At 41.9% G+C, this 22,237-nt stretch overlaps 1 protein-coding gene across 2 annotated transcripts; it reads left to right on the top strand.

Moving 5' to 3' along the window:
* Positions 1 to 379: 379 nt before the first annotated feature.
* prox2 (prospero homeobox 2) lies at positions 380 to 10,437 on the top strand. Of its 2 annotated transcripts, none has more exons than XM_020084806.2 (5): positions 380 to 532; positions 1,945 to 3,557; positions 5,714 to 5,821; positions 7,156 to 7,350; positions 9,596 to 10,437. In XM_020084806.2, the coding sequence occupies exons 1-5, from the start codon at positions 421 to 423 to the stop codon at positions 9,761 to 9,763; spliced, it is 2,196 nt and encodes a 731-aa protein (XP_019940365.2). In that variant the 5' UTR covers positions 380 to 420; the 3' UTR covers positions 9,764 to 10,437. The 2 variants fall into 2 exon arrangements, with proteins under 2 accessions (XP_019940365.2, XP_019940364.1); XM_020084805.2 differs by lacking the exon at positions 380 to 532 and adding an exon at positions 666 to 803.
* Positions 10,438 to 22,237: the final 11,800 nt, after the last annotated feature.

The raw sequence follows: 22,237 nt of genomic DNA, 5'->3' as shown, positions 1-22,237 counted from the left end.
TATATTTAGATTGGATAGCGCCTGCATGTTACTATTAAACATACATTGGAATAGAACAGAAATGAATGGAATGGAATAGAATAGATATTGACTGCTTAGTCAAATTAAAAGACTAGAAATAGTAGAACAACCCATTAGCCTCGGTGATGCTGGAGGAGAATAGAGAATAAGACATTTTAAGTTTGTCTTATATTATATAGTTGTTCTTTTACCCCCAGATCAACATTTATATGAGTAAAGAATCACTTGTGATATGAATTCACTCCTCAAAATTCCAATAATTATTTCAGTGGTCTTCAAATCCAATGCGTGGTGGAAGCATAATGACTGAGTTACCGTAGACAGATACTTTCTCTTTTGAATACTTTCTCTGTCAGATACTTTGCTTCTGGTGAGTCGATATGACCACAGTGTTGGAACATGGCCACGCCCCGGCTCACTTTGACTCATCATGTCTCTGATGCGCTCCGACCGTCCCCCCCTCAGTGCGCACAGGCCATCCTCCGCTCCGCACCACGACCCAGCGCAACAGGTAAGATCCCAGCACCGCCACTGTGTGTGTGTGTGTGTGTGTGTGTGTGTGTGTGTGTGTGTGTGTGTGTGTGTGTGTGTGTGTGTGTGTGTGTGTGTGTGTGTGCATGTGCGTGTGCATGTGCGTGTGTGTGTGAGGAGTGGTCAGACTGCAGCCCTGTGGGAGTGTGACAAAGTGTGTGTCTGCAGACCAGCTCATCACTTCACTTTAGTGAGTCCTCATGTATCCTGGGTGATTTGAACCTTTTACGCGTGCTTCCACTGACAGCTTGGTGAGTTTTTGAACGACTTCTTTTGATGACTGCTTCGTGAATGTTTCATGTATCACTCAAAAATATATTTGGTTTCCTCAATAGAATTACTTAGAGTTTCTTTGTAGTAGAAAAGTACTCTGTGCCTTTTCAAATATTAGACATACATTTTATATGTGAATTTTATGTTCTGTTGAGAGTAAGGGAACCAAAATAACTCCTTTGTCCACTAATACAGGAGCTTTAATTGATTTTAAACTTTTCTTGGTCTTTCTGATAGAATGCTTATTTATTTTAGAAACCTAAGTGGGTTAAGTAAATTACTATCTTCAAATGTAGAAATATTAGATAAGCTGTGTTCCTCAAAAGTCCATCTGTTTGCATTTATAATGTACATACATAATTTTTGAATGAATTAAATTGATTAATTATGTGTTTTTGGACAAAAATAATTTATTATACAAACATATCGAGAAGGAATTAGTTACCACACTAAGTCTATTGAGCTTTTACTCTTGATTTTTTCCTGAAGATGAGAACCATGAACACACAGAGCCGTTTCTCATGCAGGACGATGGTTTAGCTGAAATTTACCAGGTTCTTTAACACAGTTGTTCTTTTTGTTCATATAATTAACCCTCATTTAAAACCCAAGATGACTCTAAACTAAATAATGCTCTCTTATTAAAATCAATGATGAATGTTTATTTAATTTATTAACAGAACTGTGGAGCCTGCAAATTTCTGTGAATTACGCTCATATCTAACAGTAACAGTAAAACCAATGGTTGTGGTCAATAATTAAAAATTTAAGTTAAAATCTAATTTGATAGTTTATGAATAAAATGACATAATAACACATGGGATGTTGTATTTATTAGATGTATGTCATAATTAATATACTTGATATTTTCTCTCCACCCAAAGCATAAAGAGACACGACAGGCTTTTCACACAGCTGTTTACTATAGTTTTATTGTTCAACAGGCATAGGCAGAAAAAACCTTTAAGATGTCTTTTTTTAAACTTTGAAATAAAAGCACAATATGGAATAATGACACTTAAATGATAAACAACAATTTAACAAAATGTTTTTGATCTAATTTTGTTGTTCTTTATTATTAATTAACATTAAATGTGGTAAACATGTCTGTGTTTTCAGATTCATCCTTTTCCCTGAGCTCACACTCATCCCCGTGCGTAGCTGACGCCCCAGTGAGCATGAACCTCAGTCTCACCGACCAGAACATGCACAGCTCCAGTGAAGGCTGCATGGAGGACGACAAGCCTGACGTCATGTTACCTTGCTTCCGCAGAAACATGTATGACGAGCCTTTGGCCTCATACTCAAACGGCTCCATCATCTCTCAGCTCCTTCGCAAGACAATCCACAGCAAGAGGGCACTGGATGAGAGCCATTTCTACCTTTCGGGCTCCACCGCTGCTGACTCTGGCCAGGAAGACCAGAGCAGCGTCTCCTCTAAGGACAGCACGGTGGAAGCCACCTCCCCCAGTGGTCACATCTCCACAGGAACCAGCCTGGACGGTGAGCATCCCATGACCGACCACCTGCAGGCCAAGAGAGCCAGAGTAGAGAACATCATCAGGGTCATGGCTGGCTCTCCAAACAGCAAGCAGCAGGGTGACAGCGAGAGGTTGGATGCAGAGGTCAGAGACACCAGGGAGGCCAGGGAAGTCTACAGGGAGAACAAACGCAAACAGAGGTTGCCTCAGCATCAGGAGCACAGTGTTGGAGGACCGGCAAGCAGACGACCTGGGAGCAGCAACAGTGAAAACTGTAACACCAAGGACGAGGAGTGTCACAAGCTGAAGGAGCAGCTCCACAGCATGCAGAGGCTCCTGCGTCAACTCCAGGAGAAGTTCCTGCAAGTTTACAACCAGGAAGATCCCGAACATGATGACAGGGAAGACGCAGAAGTTGCAGTTGAGCATGCAACCCTGGCAGAAAGCACAGAGTCACGCTACACAAACGCTGAAGATGACTTTGAGAGGAAGAGCAGCAGGATGACAGCAGGGTGTAAGGACCGAATGAAAATGACTGGTTATCTGGCACAACAGAGAGAAAGTCAGAACCTACAGGACGCCCTGAAGCAGGAGCTATCCCGGGCTGTAAACGAGTGTGTGGACAGGGTGTTCAAGAAGGCGCCCTCCACAGGGCTGGACCTCTCCCCTCAGCCGTGCATGTGCTCCTCTCCAGAGATGCAGATGGGTGTGGGCGCAGACAGGAAAAGCCAGCAGGCCAGCTCCACCCAGGAACAGCCCCAGTCTGAGGAGGCAGTGGTCAAACCCCGTTCCTTGGAGTACTACGAAAGCTCTGCAGCTCAAAGCCCACAGGACCAGACAGAGGCTCTGTCACTGGTGGTCCGCAAGCCGACAGTGACCCCCCTGAGCTCGGTAACCCAAACAGTGAAGAGGCCCTACCCTCTGCACCAGACACCATTTCAGTTTAATTACAGCACCCCGCTGCACGACAGCCAGATCCTGGAGCACCTTCTCAAGTACGGGCCCCATTCCAACTTTGGGGCTCTGCCCTGCATGCCCCCGTCAATGGACAGAACCTCCCCAGACTCAGTGGACCTGCCCTGGGACACCCTCACCATGAGGTCCAAGGTGACGTCCAGCCACCTCGGCCACCACCCTCGCGCCTCCGCCCTGGGGGCAGTGACGGTCGACAATCTGTGTCTCCCTCACGTGAAGATCGAGTGCAGTGAACTGCAGAGCATGGCTGAACGAAACCCCTACATGTCTCTCAACATATCCTTTCACTTGAATGAATGAAATCATTTGATTTCCAAATAAGAAAAAAAAGAAAATGCTTGTTTATTATTGTTGTTAAAAACCTACGAAAATTAGAATGGCACTCAGAAGAGCACAAACCTCTAGGACCTGCATCAAATTGTACACACTTATAGATATCAGCTCCTTTAATTTGCCAGACTTTCATAAAGATCCATGAAATACTTTCTTGGTAAATCAGTCAAATGTTAAACAAAAGCTCTGTCTTACGATGTTAAAGAAAGTAATACAAAAATCCCTTGCCCCCTGGGCCTAATCCACACCAAAATGTAATGGTTTCTTTTCTGCCCCAAACCTCATCCTTCCACTTATCACTCGTAATCTTGCATACAAACCAATAAATAACAAACCAACCAACAAACAAACAGGAGTGAAAACATATCCTCCTTGGTGGAGGTTATAATCAGATTCTCACATATGTACACTGAAAGAGCACAAATCCTCAAATTGTAACATAAAATTATAAAACAGCTAAAAATAAATTCATACATTTAATTTTATTTTATATCCCTCTTTGTTTTAACAAAATCAACAAATTGTCTTAAAACCTGAATTCAAACATCACAATATAAAAAGTGATATATTTTATAATATCTATAACATCTATGCTGTAATTACCTTGTATTTTATCCCTGTATTTCAGCTCTGCTATTTGAACAATGGCTGGTTGAGGTTCATTGCAACATGGCCAGTTCCAGTAACAAACTTCAAGGAGAATTTTATCTTTGATCTTGGTAACCCCACAGAAAATTATAGCATCTTCTTTAATCTGAGCAGAGTAATGACTTTAAGTCTAGAAAAAGACAAATAAAAAGGAATACAAGGCTTTGATAAGAATTGCCAGGAACAAAAGCCAATTTTTCAAAGGCAGAGAAAGCATTGGTTTCTGTTTCAGGAAGCGTCGTTTTTTTCTGACTTGAAAAGGTGCAGGATCTATTTCTCCATCATCAGAGTGATAGGGGTGCATCTAAAAGGTCACATCTGAGTGCCGGTGGAAAACACAAGTGCTTCCCCACCACAACACTTGAGCGCTTGTCTTGAGCATTTGTTGTTGGATACCTTTGTCAGAATGTACATGATTAAAATAGAGTGCAAGATGACTGTGTTTTTACCTCGCAGGACCATAAAGAAAATCACTCACATGGCAAAGTTATTCTATTCAGGGAAGAAATTGGACCATTGCTTAGAAAGTTAAATAAGTTTAAAAAAAATGCGGATGCCTACAATCAATATGATCTGAATCATTTCTACATTCAACTGTTCAAAGTAATTGAAATAAATAATTTATTTATTTATCATAAAATCTAAAACAGATTCCAGTTTTATGTATCCTCTCGTCGCAAGGCATTAGAGAGGAATAAAACGTGGCACCTATCAGGATTTGCTTTATCTTCACTGTGCAAAGAGCTCTGCCTCTCTTTGAACAATACCACATAAATCTTTCATTCCAACTTCTTTATTTCAAAGGTAGCGTTCCTTAATAAATGTATGGTGTGGTGACCCGATAAGGAAATATTATGACCTAAGGCGTTGTGATGAACTACAGAGGAAATGCTCCTGAGCGTCTTCATTGCCGCGGGGGACAACTTGAGAAAGAATCGCATGTATTAATATTTACAATAAAGAAAATATATGGTGTTGATCAAATGGTAAATGTGATTGTTTTTATGCCAATTTAAATTATTTTAAATATACCACATCACCGATTAGAATATATTATATATAACCTTTAACTGCATTTTTGCTGTGTTTTTCTGTGGGAAAAAATACACAGCATCATATATTGTCTTGAAAATCAACTTAATTATATCAGGAAATCAGCTCCCTTTTTCAAAACATTTCAAACAAGCTGTCTTAACCGGCAGGCATGAAGTGCTCTGCTCTCTAATTAAAAATCCCTAATCTAATTCGTAATTCTGTTTTGCCAATAAGCACATGTTAGGGTCATTATTGACTCCCTGGTTAATGCCGAGCTGTTCTTTAGCGAAATTCAATTTAGCTGAAGATTGAGGCAACACAATACTCTGCTCTGCTATCACTTTGCACAGAACTGTATGCTGTGTGTTATATTTAATTGTCTGGGGTTTTTTTTTGGCCTTAACGTAAATGTGAACATCCAGGAGGGTCTCACCCCGAGCCATCTGAAGAAGGCAAAGCTCATGTTCTTCTACACCCGCTACCCCAGCTCCAATGTGCTGAAAACTTTCTTCCCTGATGTCAAGGTAATTAAATTTTTTAATATTTAACAAAAATTAAAAAAAAAAAACCTTTTTATTTAACATGCAAAACAAAGCAGCCGCTGTGTTTGTCCTGCGTTTCACTCCCCGGTATCTACTTGTCAGTGTGTGTTTGGGACAGAAAAATCAGCAGTGTGTCGGAGGAGAGAAACAAAAACGCAGAGGGTTTAAATAACAAAGCCACTGAGCTGCTAGTATGTCCTGGGGGCAGAGGGAGATACAGGGGCATTCTCTCTTTAAAAAAAGCCACTCCAGTCAGCAAATGGAGTGACAAAGGACTCTGTAGGAAAGGCATTGCTATTGAGTGTCAACAGAGAGTTGGTATTAGAGACTTGTGCGGCTGCAACCAGGCGGCGGTGAGCTGTCCCTAAACACAACATCCTGTGTGTTTTGGCCTTGGTCTCGTGCCATGCCTCCTCTTCTTTTTGTCTTCTCTCTTGTCTCCTTATCTGCATCCTGTTGTCGGCTCTTCTCATTCATGCTATTCAGTCCTCTTTTTTTTTTTTTTCTTTCCTATTTGTAGCATGAGCTCCCACTCACCTCTCCTGCCTCCCCCACCAATATTCTCTAAATACCTTTCCACTTTCTCTTTACTTCTCCTCTCCTCTCCTGGATCTCAAAGCCAGTTCAGGGGCCCCCCTGCCCCTCAATCTGCTCTGACCCCCGGGGTCAGGGGGGAGGATGCTGCAGCCCTGCGAACGTCTCCACCTTGCTTACAATCCTGTGGTGGGAAGTGGCACTGGACAAAAGAGCACCTAATCCCAGTGTCTGATTCCATCCTATCAGCCCGAGTCAATGAGAGGGAAGCTTCCTTCTGTCCTTATGCCGCCGCTCTCTCACCCACCACACCAGAGAGAAGAAGCTTCTTTGATGCTTGCCCAGCCCTTAGGCATTTTTTTCCTTCTTTCTGGATGATGAGATAGAATAACAAGACTAATGTCAAGACTGAGTTTAGAAACACAGAGCCCCGACAGATGTTTTTTCATCCTGCACATTGGTGGGAAAAGATCAGAGCAATTAATGTTGCGTGGAGTGACAGACCATTAGGTGGCATTTTGCCTTGCAGGTACAGGTTTACAGTCAATTATGGAAAAGGTTTCTCAAGCCAAAGCACCAGAATGTCATTTAATTTTAAATGAATAACGCGGAGAATAATGTTTTGTTATGATTAAAAAATTATTACATTGTATATTTCGAACATGGTCTGAGTTCTTCCGTTTTAGGGGCTTCTTCACTGGGAGGTCAAAGGTCGAGCCACGCTGAAGGAGACGGTTGTGTCAGTGGTGTAACATCTAGTATTGTTTTCTCTACATCTCTAGTTCAACCGCTGCATCACCTCTCAGCTGATCAAGTGGTTCAGCAACTTCCGGGAGTTCTACTACATCCAGATGGAGAAGTTCGCCCGCCAGGCCATCGTCGACGGCATCAGCGAGGTCAAAGACATCACAGTTAGCAGGGACTCGGAGCTGTTCCGGGCACTGAACATGCACTACAACAAAGCCAATGACTTCCATGTAAGTGTCTCATTCGTCATCTGTCTCTCATAGTCCACTTTGTATTGTTTGATCACTACAAAGTACAATGAACATTAGTTTTTGTTGAAGAGGTTTATGCTCTTAACAGATAAACAAGGTTTGCTTAAAGTAGAAGATTATATTTTCAGTTCTGTACTACTTAAGGTCGGAACCTACATCTTAAAGGAAATATTCAACATTTTGTAAAACACGATTGAGATGAGAAGAGTGTCCATACATTATAGTCTGCAAGCAATTAGCTTAGCTTAGCACAAGTTTGGAAACAATCGCAACAGAACACATACTGCGAAGAACTCTAAATGAAATTATATATCTTGTGCAAATATAAACTGGAAAGTAAATTTTCAGTTTTATGCACCAGACTATCGTTTGGCTCTGACTAATTGCTGGACAACCAGCAGTGTCTAAGAAATAGTCCAACACCTCACCCCCCACCTATTGTCTGGCTAGATGTTTCCCCCTCGTTCCAGTCTTTATGCTAAGCTAAGCTGATTGGCTGCTGATTGTAGCCTAATATTTATTCTCCACCAGAAAGCCAACAAGCACATTTCCCAAATTGCCAAACGATTCTTTTTAAAGCATTAGTGTTGACGCATTCAGCACATCAGTTACTAAGCTGTTAAAGTACGTCAGAGTTCTTGTCAGCATGTGCTGCGGTCACGTATGTCCGTGTGCTGACCTGTGTGTCAGTGCTGCACCTGTGGCTGGCCGGCCTTTACAGCCTTTATCTAAACTCCAGAGTGATGCTTTATCAAACTGTGGGAAGAGGAAGCCGCAAAATCCCACTAAAACAACTCAGGATTAGAGGACCAGCACGCCTGAGCGAGGCTGAGATTGCTACTGATGCGGAATGCTGAGAAAGACGCTGCGGATTCCGAGGGAGAAGGCCGTTCGGTGGGAAAGGGACGAGACCGTTTTCTTTACCTTGGGACCAAGACATTCCTTTCCCAGGGATGCTTTTGTGTCAGGAGATGAGGGGAAAGAAAAATAACTTATGCCAACAACTGTAGTGCGAACCGGCCAGTGGATGGGAAACCAGGGCTGCGGGGCGTATTTTCTCCCAGCATCCCTTGCATCTATTCACTCTCTGGTGTGTTATTATGATTTCTGCTGTCTGATATGGACAGCTCCCAGATTCTTACCCTGACTTCAACCAAACCTAACCCCAACCCAGATTCTAACCCTAACCGACAAAAAAATAAAAAAATTCCCCAATTAATTAAAAACATTATAGGAAAATCCTATTCAGACTTTACATTTAAATTGTAAACATTACTCTTTTTCCAACCTTAATTCAAATTGATGTAATCATAAAATAGGATTTACCTGGACACAGCTCAGCCCCAGCAGGCCTTTCCTCTGCAGAGGGTGGATAGCGACAATTGCAACACACAATGATCCAGGGGTCCTATGTGCCCTGATGTGTCCTATAATATTAGAAAAATAATAGGGAGCTTTACAAGGATCTAGAAATTGAACAAACACAGAAACAATCACTTGACACTAAGGCTGGACCCACAAACTCATAAACATATCACTAAGGAAACTACAGAAAACAATGAAAGGTATTTGTAAATGGAGAAGCTAAGCAAAAATAAATATTTTACAAAAACAAGCTCAGCTAATGGCTAATGTGAGAGTGGAGAGCTTGGAGTCTGTCAGCCAGCGCGTTGACTTTGGCTCCCCATTTCAATGGCCCAGTCATCGAGATCATTTAATTTAACACTTCCCAACCCATAACCCCCATCTTAACCCTATTCAACCACAATTATATTTATGTTTTAACCTAAACCTTACCAGTCAGCTGAGTCTTATACTTGTCCATAATCTTTATAATCTTCAACTTCTTTCCATTTTCTCAATGGATCCACGATCATGCTTTGTTGACTATTCTCTCACGGTGAACCCCAGGGAAGAAAGAGCTCACCAGCAGTTACTCCGACTTGAAGAAAACAGGACTAGCTAATCAAAGAGGCCTATAATTGAAAGTTAATGACTGCAGCATTGCATTTATTGTATGTGTGCAGAGAACAAAGAGATCAGCTCCCTTTCATCACTTTGAGTGTTTGAAGAATTGCGCTACAGGTCTTCATTTCATATATCATTGTCTTTGAGAAAGCTGAAGATAGATGGCTTCACTGTGTGTGTAACAATAATAATTTTTTCTCTGATAGAATAATGTTCTAGCTTGATTGACTTCCACTGAAAAAAATCTGTTTTCCAGGTTCCAGACAGATTCCTGGAGGTTTCTGAAATCACCCTGCATGAGTTTTACAACGCCATCTCCGCCGCCAAAGATTCCGACCCCTCGTGGAAGAAGGCCATATACAAGGTGATCTGCAAACTGGACAGCGATGTCCCTGAAGAGTTCAAGACATCTTCCTATTTATAGGCATAAAGTGCAGAAATGTACAGGTGAAGGAACTCGGCGAGTTTTGAAGTTAGTCCCTTGACAGTATTATTTTGTTGTAGTGCATTTTAGTGAGGTGAAATGTAGATGTTAAAGAAATGATTAGTTTGTTAATCTGTAAAAAAAAAAAGAAAGAAAAGAAAAAAAATCCATAGTCTGAAATGTTGTTGTTTTACTTTTATCAATACTCAGGTATTGATTAAAAATAATGCTGTTGTGGTTTACACTATTGTTTAGTATTTCTTCTTATAATCTGCCTCAACACATTTAGAGAGTTATTGATTTTGTGGGTGTGTAAAATTGTTTACAACATTGTAATCATTTGTAGTGTGGCCTTATTTAATTGAGTTGGAAGAGGGTTTTTTTTTGGCAGTTATCGACAGTATTAGATTTGTTTTCATTTTTTCTTAGCTGTTTGTGTGTTGTGTACATGTACAAGCCCTGCTGTTGTATGTTGCATAATGTTCTTTGAATTTGTTGTAAACTATGAGCTTGACGGAATGTGCATGTGAGATTAATGCAAGTGACTGTCATGAGTTTTGCTATCAAGTATAAAAGTCGTGTAAAGAACAATCATTTTCAGATATTTCAGTCATAAACATTGTACTGGATGATTATTGAAATTAAAGATGCACTAAATTATAATATAAAATACATGTATTTGGTGTGTTATGGTTTTTCTTGGCAAAAACATGAGGATTTTTTAAAAATGTTTATGAGAAACAATATACTGCAGGTAGCATGCTTTATCTCTGGTTGTAAATGTTTAACACTCCTGTGGAAATGCTGCGTCCCAGTGCTGAGCCCCTAAGGTGCCTCTAATCCACGTCCAGCAGCCAGCTGTTAAACTATGCTGTCCTCTTTGTTCACCGAAGCCAATTCAAGTCAACTTTCTAAGGCCTGCATTCATTGTGTGGCTGTTGCGGATGCGGACAACTGCCATGTCTTAAAAACAGCCACAATGCATTCCCTCCTAATGACTAATGCCCGAGGTGACCTCATATCACAGTTGTGCCACCGAAGCAAAATTCCACAAACGCACTGGCTCTTTCTTCCAGGCACCCGCTCAGAGCAGGCCGATCGCTTTCACACACACACGCACAGATGAACAAGCAAGTTTGGTGATGTCAGAAAAATCACAGATGAGATGATCACTGATGCCTTAAACCAGACAATAAAAGCAGTGGATTAAAGGTGATGAATCATATCAAGCTGTCAATTGTGTATTTCACTGTGAATAAATATAATGGTAAAACAGTAAATCATCGGCGTATAATCATATTTTCAATACTAATTATTTTATGTTTACAGATCATTTTACTCTTGAAATTAAAAAAAAAAAGTCTTGCAATGTGCCTTTAAAATAAAGGCTAATACTATAAATGTACTGTGGACAACAGCATGTAGCACTTTAATAAACGTTCTGTTTCCTGTCACTGTGCGAGATGACATTGTCAGTGCCCAAAACCAAACATTTAATTGGAAAACCTGTTAGGCACCCAAGCACCAATTACATCAGAAATGATAACATTAAGGAAATTAAAACATTAGTTGGATTGGTTGATGACAAAGACTGGAGACAATAAACCTCACTAATCTTTTAATAGACATTTCTTTCCAATTAGATCAGTCTCCTTCAGTAAATTGATTTACATTCTCGACTCAATTAAAAATGCCTCTGGTTGAGCCAAAGTGCTTCGTTCAAATTAATTTGTTGTGACATTTTCTGAACAAGACTTGGTCACCTCTGATATAATGAAAGAAAACAAAGAAAATACCTCCAGTTGTTTCACCGCCTCTGGCTGACAAGGCTTCAACTTCAAAAGTGCAACGTGAAATTATGTGAGAGTCTCCGATAAAACAAAGCATGTTTTGTAAAGAATATGAAATGAAAAGTAAAAAGGCAACAGGACGTGATAACATTTCAAATAAAAAAGACACAGGTTGATAAGATTCTCTGCCACTTAAAAATGTACTTTTATACAATTACTAATGTTTGCAAGGCTGTTGTTTTATCAGTTTCACAGAGAAAGAGATAAATAGAGAATTTGCACCAAACAGAGTGAATAGTTTCTAAAGATGGATGAAGCTGATCACAGAAGAAGAGTAACAGCATCATCTAGTGAATCTCTGATGAAATACACTCAGCTCAGTTTCCCTCAGAGACATCAGATTAATGTGACAGCACCAATGTGACATTATTTGGTGTATATAGAGTGGGTGGGTTTTTGTTTTTACATTTCAGCCAATAACTAGCTTTTATTTAGATTTAAATCTACACTATAAACCAATGTTTGAAGCCATTCAATGTGTGGCTTTAGAATCTGTTGTGAACAAAACTCTCCACACAGGGGTGCACTTGTCACTGTACTGAACTGTTGTTGGGGGATACTTCAAAACTGCTGAACAGCAAAGACTCCAGGGAAGTGGACACTGTGAAATCTCATCATCGTCGTGTTTTATACATTTGAGAGGAAGGAGAGAACAGCCGATGGTGCACAGTGTCACTATGTGTGTGTGGTATATTGTTAATGAAAAAATTGAGGGTCTGTCTCCTTAGCAGGGTCCTGGAGAGACAAAGGCAGGATCAGAAACCCCTGAGCTGGAGAATAGAGGGAGCTGTGGGACTGGGGGGCACTGGGACGGTCTCTGTTTAATCTCATGCTCGTAGATACAGACGCTTCTCCAGGCTTATTCTGTGAGGGCGCTGGGAGCAAGAGGGAGTGCAACTTGAGAATGGAGGCCACTGACTTTAGGCTGCCCTTCAGACAACCACTTCTTAGTGTAGTTTGGTGTGATCACCAGTAAATCTTTATTAATTTTAATTGGAGCCCCCATTTAAAAGAGCAATTAAAGCGGATTAATCGAGCCCATCCCGTATAATGTCTTCTGTTAATTAGTTTGTCAGCACTGTTTTAATATCGCTTAATGACTTCATATTTCAGGGATGACATTAAAGGGATGCTGAAGGAAAAGAAATGGCCTTATCACAATGCGCTGCTTTAATGGGAGATGTCCCCAGCCAGCGGGCAAGGTCAGGCCCGGGGCCGCTGGGGAGGAAGGGGCTTCAGGGTGGCACCGAGGCAGCCACCTCCAGGGATATGGTGCCTCACACACAGACACACACATACACCACCACACAGTCAGCTTCACACAGTCTCTCTCATTCACTCTTATACTCTCATTGAGGAAGGGGGATAAATGGAGAACTGTGGTTGTTTGTGAGATTTAGCTGAAAATGAAAACACAAAGATTTGATGGTGAAAGTGGGTGAGTGAGGTAGTTGAGTAATTATAATTACTATTATTATTATTGTAATTATTATTAGAAGAAGAAGGAGAAGAATTAGAAGAAGAAGAAGATTTATTTGTATAGCACTTTTCTTTACAACAAAGTTGCAAATTGCTTCATACAGGATAAACAGTAGTACAATTAAATTAAATTAAAAAACACCGACAGATAAAAAACCTTCAAGTGAGTTTTAAGAAGTGACTTAAAAACTGTAACAGATCTAGCATCACAAGTCACCAGTCAGGCCCTGGGAACTTCCAGAAGACCATTTTCTGCTGATCTATGATGACGTGCAGGCTCAGGGAGTCAGTTAATCCTTGATATGTATTGGGTTAAGCTTTAAAAGTCTTCAATAAAATCAATGTGAAATCAAACGGAATGCCAATGCAGCGAGTCTGAGTAGATCACAGAAATCTAGCCGGGGAAAGAAAGCAGACGTGGACAACATTGCTTTAGAACTGGAATGTTAAGAAGGATTCAATATTTGAAATTGATATGATTTAGAAAAACAGGTTTGGACAAACTACTTTGCTTGGTCCTCAAAACATAGGCCAGAATCCAATAGAACTCTAAGGCATAAGTGCTCAAAGAAATAGAACTATGAGTAAACAACGAATGCAATCAAATGTGCACCTTACTGAATCAGGAATTGTGCATGGATGTTAGACATATAATTGGCCCCTTTGTGTAAATTGTGGCCCCCTTATGGCCCCTGATTTAGAAAAATCCTAGATCCACCACTGCTTTAATTTACCCTTTTATAAGTTCAATATTTAAATATGCACATTAAAAACCTGCTGACTTCATTTCATGATGCATGCATTGGCCGATATCATTTCACTTGTTTCATATGCTGCATATATGTTTCATCATTATTATCAAGAAAAATCCTGAGATATTTAATAGAAGCACTTATAAACTAAAGATGCACCTCTGCTCAGAGATGTACTTCACTGTATCGGTTACACGGTGTATTTACATGAGCCTGTGATGCTCCCCTCACAGTGACACTGAGCCAAAGGTGGCCAGGCAGCAAGAAGTTGATAAAAACCAACAGCACATCCTCCTTATTGCAGCCGTGGCTGGCGTGCATCCCTGCTAATTTGAGTGTGCCCTCGCACCTCCACTCTCCTCAGCAGATTCATAAATCTCATTCCCATTATCCCGCTAATTAGCCGGGATTACAGGAGCATGTAATGCCCCCGCTTCCCAATAGATTGATTGGAGGACGGTCTCTTTGTTTTGAAATCACTTCCTGATTGATGTACAGAGCCCTAGTTTGCAATTGTAATGGCCCAGATGTTAACAATCAAATGCGTTTCCGCTCCAGGAAGTAACAGTCTGTCATGGAAGAGGAGCCAGCCGAGCGTGTAACGACACATCACAGGAGTGTGGGGAAGGAGGGACTGCAGAGGAGGGGAAGGAGGGATGGAGAGGGGGGGGTTAGGTACTGAAGCCCTGGCTTGGATTGCTGCTGAGAGAGGGCAACATGTCCAGGCCTACAGTCTATGGTCCAGGCCCATCCCTCCATGTCAACTCTGTGTTTTTGGAAGCTTGTGCAGAAGAGAAATGGTTTCGTTGGCTTTTCTGATCTTGTTATTGTTCTCATTTGTTTGAATTGGATCCTAATTCATTGTCTTCACGTACACAATTGCAATTAAAGACATCGATATTAAAAGACCTGGATAAACTGGTTATAGGCTACAAGAAATACAAAGCCCTTCATCAGCACATTAGTGTTGACAATGTCATCATCAGTGCCAGTTTGCAGTGCCCCGAACTCTGAAAGCAAACCTCTTTGCCAACAGTAGAGGGCACTATTGTCTAACCAAACCGACCACTCGGCTTTCCTCATCATTCCCTCTTTTTTCTTACCCTTCACCAATAAATCACTTTCCCGGATAGTTAATGGATATAGAAGCAGATCATGAGTGAGCTATCTATGGGGCGATAATTTAAGTGAAGATCCCCGCAATGATTGCAGTGAAAGGTTATTTATTTCAACAATAATGCAGGACACAAAGGGGGAAATCTGGGCAAGATTACCAGCTAGGGTACGCTAGAGTGCTCATCTCCAATGGAGCAGCGTGTAAATTGGGTTCACTTTCCCCAATGAAAATACAGACTGCAGTTTATTTCAACTTTATGCACATGGAAGGCTGAGTTTTCCTCTCAAGGGTGGCTGGGGACTTAGAGATGGCTGTGCATGTGAGGGGAGGGTGGGTTTAGACCTTGACAAATGCCCCTTTTGTCCCTGAGTCTCTGGAAGGCTGAACTATTGAGGTATGGTCCCCCATCTACCAGATTCCTACTCTCTTCTAATTAAAAAGCATGATGACAATAAGGAAATGGTCGAAAGCACGTTGGCCTGAATAATGGACAAAAAAAGCACAGGTTTCTAGATAGAGGGTAAAAATTGGTGTGTGTCTGCCCTTGTGTGCTTCACTATGTGTGTGTGTGTGTTTGAGTGCATGTGTGTTGTGCACACAGGGATGCTGGGTGCTATCGATTGACCGTGTCGGTGGAGAACCACAGGGCACTGAAGCCAGAGCCACAGACACTCAACTCATGCAGAAAAATGCATGATTAGGCCCAACTGACATGTCTAAAAAGTCCTGGAGAGGAAGGAGAGGAAATGGCTCCATATGCTGCCCCATGTGGTCACAGCGTCCTCAAAGTGGACGGCATCCGCTCGCTGTCTGGTTCTGCATCACTCCCAGTAGCCTCTAATCATCAGGGTCGACAAACAATGGCACCAGTAAACACACGCCAAAGCAGAGTAAAGGAACTTAAAAGTGGCAGCATGCGACGCTCAGCACACTTGGGTATACAATGTATACTTTTACATGTCTGTCATGCTCCAGGCTTTCAACAACGCTGTCAGCCAAGATATGCATCGGACATGGATCCAGTGCTGTGTGAGATATAACCATTGGGTAAAGAATGGGAGCCCTTGAGCTGCATGATAAGCACTGTCACAGAGACATATGTATCTATGCTATGCTCTGCTTAACGCTCCAGCAGGCTTTGGTTGACTTTACCTGGGGTGGCAGGTGGATTCCTCTGCTCGGTGCCAAAGCTCAGGAGTGAGAGGATCAAAGCAGGAGTGGAGCAGAGAACGAGTCGCTGAGAGAGGGGAAGTGAAGGGGTGTCTTCAAGACTCCAGGGTTTGGACTCTTCAGGGGGGATCTCTATCCCCAGATGGGCCTCCTGATCATCAGACTGCTTCCTCAGGGTGATGGAAGCTAAGCAGCCGTGTCAGTGCTGCCTTCTCTCCAGATGGGTGGATCACAGGTCGAATCGTCCCAGACAACTGACTGGGGACATTTGGGTGGCTGGTCCCAGGGGGACAGCATGGGACAAGAGAGAACCTGCCTGAGACTGGCAGCTGCAGCACTCCCTCTTGGCCTAACATACCCGAGGGTGTACCTGCTGCTCAGCTTGTGCCCCAGTGGCATGTGACAAATGGTGACATGCTTCTGCTCCCCTGCTTTGTTAGATTGGTGGCCCTGATTGAAAGGAAAGCAGCAGGCATCTCTCAGATCCATATGTCTGCAGAGAGACAGAGAGAAGGAACGAGAGACAGGCAAACTCATCTGCAGCTTTACTGAACACTCAGACAAATGAAAATAAAGTGATATCATTCCAGCACATAAACGTATGCAATTTTCGGCAATAATGGGGCAGCAGAGTTGAGCATATGCACCGCCGTCTTTTTATTTACATATGGATGAGTCCATTTTTGTTTTTATGCACACCACTCTCTTCATTAAAATGTGCAGCTCAAGTCATTCAAAGACGGATCATATTTCATGGAGGAATAAGGAGCGTTCCAAAGGATTTTGAAGAAATAAAACAAGAAAGAAGACAACTGAGCCGAGCCCTCCACTGAAGTTCCTGCAGCCTTTATTAAACGTGTGGCATGATTGATAACCTGTCAGTCATCGGAATAATCACGACCAATCCCGTCTCTCGCAGCCAGCTCTGCTTCCCACCCTCATCCTTTATGCCCCTATCACCCCCAACACATCCACTTGCCATTGAAAACCTGTAATTGAATGAGTTTTTGTCATTATTGTGATTAATCATATTAATTTGAACTAATTAAGAGATGGTTGAAAGTTATGACAATTAGATTAATGAAATTAGTTTTAACTTTTTTCCCCCCAACCTAATAAAGAAGGAAAAATCAGACCAGGACTGTTACGAAACAGTCGGCAATCTGGATTTTGGGACTAATTGAATGTCTGATTTTATTAATGATGAAATTTATAAAAGTCCTTGAGGGGCAAATTAACGCAGATTCAGCTGCTAAGAGTGGAAAATTAATTAAAATTCCTGGAGATATTCCTGTCATTAAAGGCACAGGCCCTGTTAACAGTGGTCCTACTGTGACAGGCTGGTGTGTACACAGGGGCCGTCCACACTGACTGCAGGGAGATATGTGGGGGTTTTTTCAAAAAGCTTTACAAAGCCCTCTTCAACTGGGATCATTAGAAATTTAGAAGAAGGGTTTTCTTACCTCCTGTCTTTACACTTGATTTAAATCTAAAAGCTTGGGCCTGGTCAGGCTCCTTGCTGTATGTGAGTCACTACAATTTCATACATATTATAATGTTTTCAGATCAGTGATGGCTGTTACCAGTGGTGTAGGAAGTACTCCAACACTTTACTCAACTTGAAGTGCAAATAAATGGATCAAAACGTATTAAGTACCACATTCTTCTACTTCATCAACTGAGCTTACTACTTATTCTGTTTAACACAAGACAGACAGTCATATTATTAAAGGAGGCTGTAGATGATGCTACTGAAAACACTTATATGGTCATATCTATTAATGGCAGAGTCTCGGCTTCATGTGTTTCTTCTTCACCAGTGATACTGTTGCTGCAGGAGGCGGGGTCTAATATTACCTGATCACTCTGATTGGATCAATGGACAGGTTCCTCCGTCATTATTGATTACTTGTAAAACAATGTGAATGAAAAAATGCAGTGGAGTAGAGAGCACAGATATTTACTGGAGTATTAATCAAAAGTACCTGAAAATAAATCTACTTAGGCACATTAGTATTTAAGTAAATATGTTGATACTTGTCTCCGTTGTTTTCAAGATTCAGGGTCAAATAAGGGTTAAACTGTTCTTGTTTAATTGTATGTTTAAGATGAGACAAGATAAGACAATCCTTTATTATTCCCACAATGGGGAAATTTGCAATATTATAGCAGCAAGAGTGAAAAATAGGCATCAGTAAGTAATAATAAAAACATGCAATGCTTAAAGAAAAATATAAATGGAATAAAAAATGATGAATACAGTGCAAAAACAGAAATAGATATGTACAGTGTGAGAATATGTACAGTGAATGGATTGCACATGAACCAGACAGAATGGATATAGCACAGTTTGACAGTTAAACCAGAGTTAAAGCTTCAGTCCATAATGGGCACATGTAGTTCTACTGGGAGCAGAGCTGGTTGTACAGTCTTACTGCTGCAGGAAGGAACGACCTGCGATACCTCTCCCTCAGACTCTTGAATAGCCATGCATGTGCACTACCTTAAACTGATCATCCAAGGATGATTCTTAAAAAGACTGGTGATCCTTTAACTTTTCCTCTGGCACCATCATCAGGTGAAACTTTAAATGTTTCTCATAAATTGTCGATTCACTTATGACAAGAAATCATTCCAATAATCTAGGGAACAAGACGGTGCGTGTTAGTATTGCCCCTGTGAGCATGCTGACATCATTTAGTCTGAAGTCTGTCTTGTTTTTTAAATTTAAATTGTGAAAACTTTATTCCTACTCTTTGCTTCCAAATCAAATTCAGTACCTGACGCAAACTGTTGTTATGAGTTGTGTTAGGGACTAGCAAGTTAACAACGACTAGTCAAGTAATATTAAAACACTAGCTATATAGGACACGTTGAGTAATTCCTGTTTTTAAGTTACAACAAACCCTTTATCTTTAAAATGTTCGTCAGGAAGAGATGATACTTAACTTTCTTCGATGATACTTAACTTTCTTGAATTTAGAAAAAGTTCATTTCCATATGAGTCAAAGTGCAGTGTTTTGGGTCCAGTCCAAACAATCCCCTTTCTGTTGCCAGTGATTGACACCCAGGTCAAACCCTGCCACTCCGGGTGCAGTGGGGGTCTGACACTTGTGTTGCATGGGCTCGCTGTGCTCCTCCAGCTCTGCATATTCACCAGCCTGTCTCCCTCTCTGCAGGCCAATTCATAATTAACAGCTGTTGGCTTGTCAAGAGTGGCCCTGGCTGTGGCACACACATATATTTATATTCACTGTGAAGACCCCCCTTGCCATGGATGGATTTCAGAGGCCATGAACCCATCCTCTTTCCCTGAATGATGGACACTCACCTGAAAGCTCAAATACATACTCAGTCAACCTGCTCTCACCAGCCCAACACCCCTCCCTCCCTTCCCTCCTCTCTCTCTCTATCCCTCTCTCTCTCTATCTCGGATTCCAGCTCATTCAGTTTCTCTCCCTCTCTCCTCTCCCCTGCTCAGCACCTTCTGCCACCATGTCAGGAACTTTTGCATTAAGTCCAGTCCGTCTGGCCTGCGAGGAGGCAGTGTATGAAAATGAAGTGCGGCCGCGGCTGTGCTATGTGTGTTTGTCATGCCTGTTTAGCTGAAGTTGAAATGTAAATATAGACCGCGGGAGATCTCGGCTGCGATCGGCTGCTTGAAATTCTAATAAACAAGTAGCTGTCCACCTGTAATAAATGATACCCATAAAAGGGGGTGATTCCTTGAGCAGATAAAGATGAAAAGTAATTGTTTGTGCTCACACAAAATTAATCAGATCAAAACAGGGGCAATCATTTTAAAGAGACACCAGACCCATAAAAAAGGTAAGGCTGTGATAAAGTATTGGCTATCAGGCATGCAGTCTGGAGGTTAGCATTACAATAATATGGAGGTTCCAGTATTCATGTGGCTGGAGATAGGATTATTGCATATATTCAAAGAGGGGAAATGTTTATAGTGCATACATATACAAGCGGAGGTTCACAAAGACATCCACGGTACAAGGTCATAAGCAATAGAGTTTCTATACAGGAGGAATTTTATAATTTAATTCAAACTGAAGTGAAAAATCTATAACAATTAACAATAATCATAATCAAATCCTTCTTAATATTGATTATACATGATAATCAATACTTACAATTAATATGTTAGTGATTTGGCATGATCAATAGAATACAGAGGCTATATTTAGAAATCATTATTGAGTCAATTAGAAAATTAATAGTTTGTAAAATAATAATTACAAGGACATCTTTGTTCTTCACTTCCCCTGATGACATTTGTGTATCAACGTTTTCACATTTGAAGTCTAATTTGAATGGCGGACGTGTCTTGTTTGTTTTGCCATGGCTAGCTTTCACTTGTATTGAAACGAACACACCCGCGGTGCCAGCCAGGGGTGTTCCCCTTCACCCAGATGCTATAGAGATCAACACACACAGCTCGTGCCATCCGGTCTGAGGGCCCAGATATGACAGACCACCTGGAAAGAGCAGCGGCAACGCAAACATGGTTATTTTCACAGCTTTGATATGCTAAACACACAAAAAGCCCCCACTCCGGCAAAAAGGGCCAATGTCTGCTGCCCGATGCTTAGCGGTACACATGGTGAGGACATAGAGGAGCTCTGTTCAGCTCTTATGCACTGGCTGTGGTCCTATGTAATGTGTTTACCAGAGCAGTGGAGAGAGACCCCGGATGCACACAAACAACGGTGCAGCTCAGTGCCCACCAGCCGCCTTGGAGACCATCCATACTCTATTTCTAGCACGAGGATTGTTCATTGTCTACAATAACATCTGTTTGCACACTTTCGTGCTTTCTGCTATTCTTCTTTTTTTGTCTTTTGGAATGATAAGACAGATTAACCTCAAAATGAACCACAGTTTACAAGAACAGTCTCCACCAGTCAACTGACAATAGCCTGTTTTTTTCTGCTTGAGTGCAAAGCTGCCAAACTAAAAGTACAATGAACTCAGAAGGTGTCAAATAGAAGAGATCAACAAGTCTTCCATTTAGCAGCTGTCCAAATTGAGTGGGTGATGAGGCTGAGGCTTCTCTGGAGGGTGTAGTATGCTTTGGCAAGTGTCTCGTCTAGTTACAGGCGAAAGATTGCATTTGAAAGTGAGGGAGCGCGGCAGCAGCCGAAGGCGGCACTTGTGCAAAACTCGCGACGCCGACCAAATTCCCTGCTCTCTTTATTCTTGTCTGGCAGGTTGTAATGGAGTTAATTGTACAATAAAAGCTATTCTCTAAATCATTTCCTCTCTGTCCATACAAGATTGATCACGGAACCAATCCTTTCTACTGCTGTAATTTTCATATTTAATGAGCGTGACACCAAAACTATTACACTAATTAGTCAAATCTCACATATCGGTAATGATGCTCGCAGTAATTAATATTGTATTTAATTAAAAAATGACCCATTTCAGTGGCTCGCACGCAGGCGTTGCCGCTTGCTTCGCCTGCGGTTAGGAGGGGATGTTGGGGAAGGGGTGTGTGCCGTGGGAGGATGGGGGTTGGGCCATTGGACAGCACGGTGGAGATGGATAGAGAGCTAGAGGAGACGGGGAAGACGTGGGTGTGGGGGGGGGGGGGGGGGGTGGACAGGTGTAGGTGCTGTGAGTGGCTCTCTCACAGCGGCTGCAGATTTCCAGTTTTCCTGCAGCATATGTCTGTGGGGTTAGCATGTGCTCGAAACACCCCCTCTCTTCCTCCACTGGAGGCAGCCGGCCTGCGTGATTTATGTGGGGCCCCTGTTCCACAGTGCATACACTGGAAAATCTCCAGTTTACACAAGAATTGCCTGAAAAATGAGATCTGTGACTACATTCTTTTCATTAGCGGCTTACGCTAGCGTGGAGCCTGGGAGCCTCCAAGCTCCTAATGAGGCGCACGCAGCCCCGTAGCCTCCCAGCTGCTCTCGGGCTCTCATTACCTACAACACTCATGTCACAAACACTCTTATTTAATTTCCGCAACAATTAAAAAGGAAAACAGTTGCTAAACTTGTGCTACTCGAGGCGGCTGCAGTGTTCAGCGTTCAGCGGCTGAAACTAAATGTTTGTGCAGCGAGAGCACACTCGACGACACACA

This window comes from Paralichthys olivaceus, chromosome 12 (assembly GCF_024713975.1).
Source record: "Paralichthys olivaceus isolate ysfri-2021 chromosome 12, ASM2471397v2, whole genome shotgun sequence".
Lineage (NCBI taxonomy): Eukaryota > Metazoa > Chordata > Actinopteri > Pleuronectiformes > Paralichthyidae > Paralichthys > Paralichthys olivaceus.
Note: the sequence above shows the minus strand (reverse complement) of the source record. Positions and strands in the feature narration are given on the sequence as shown.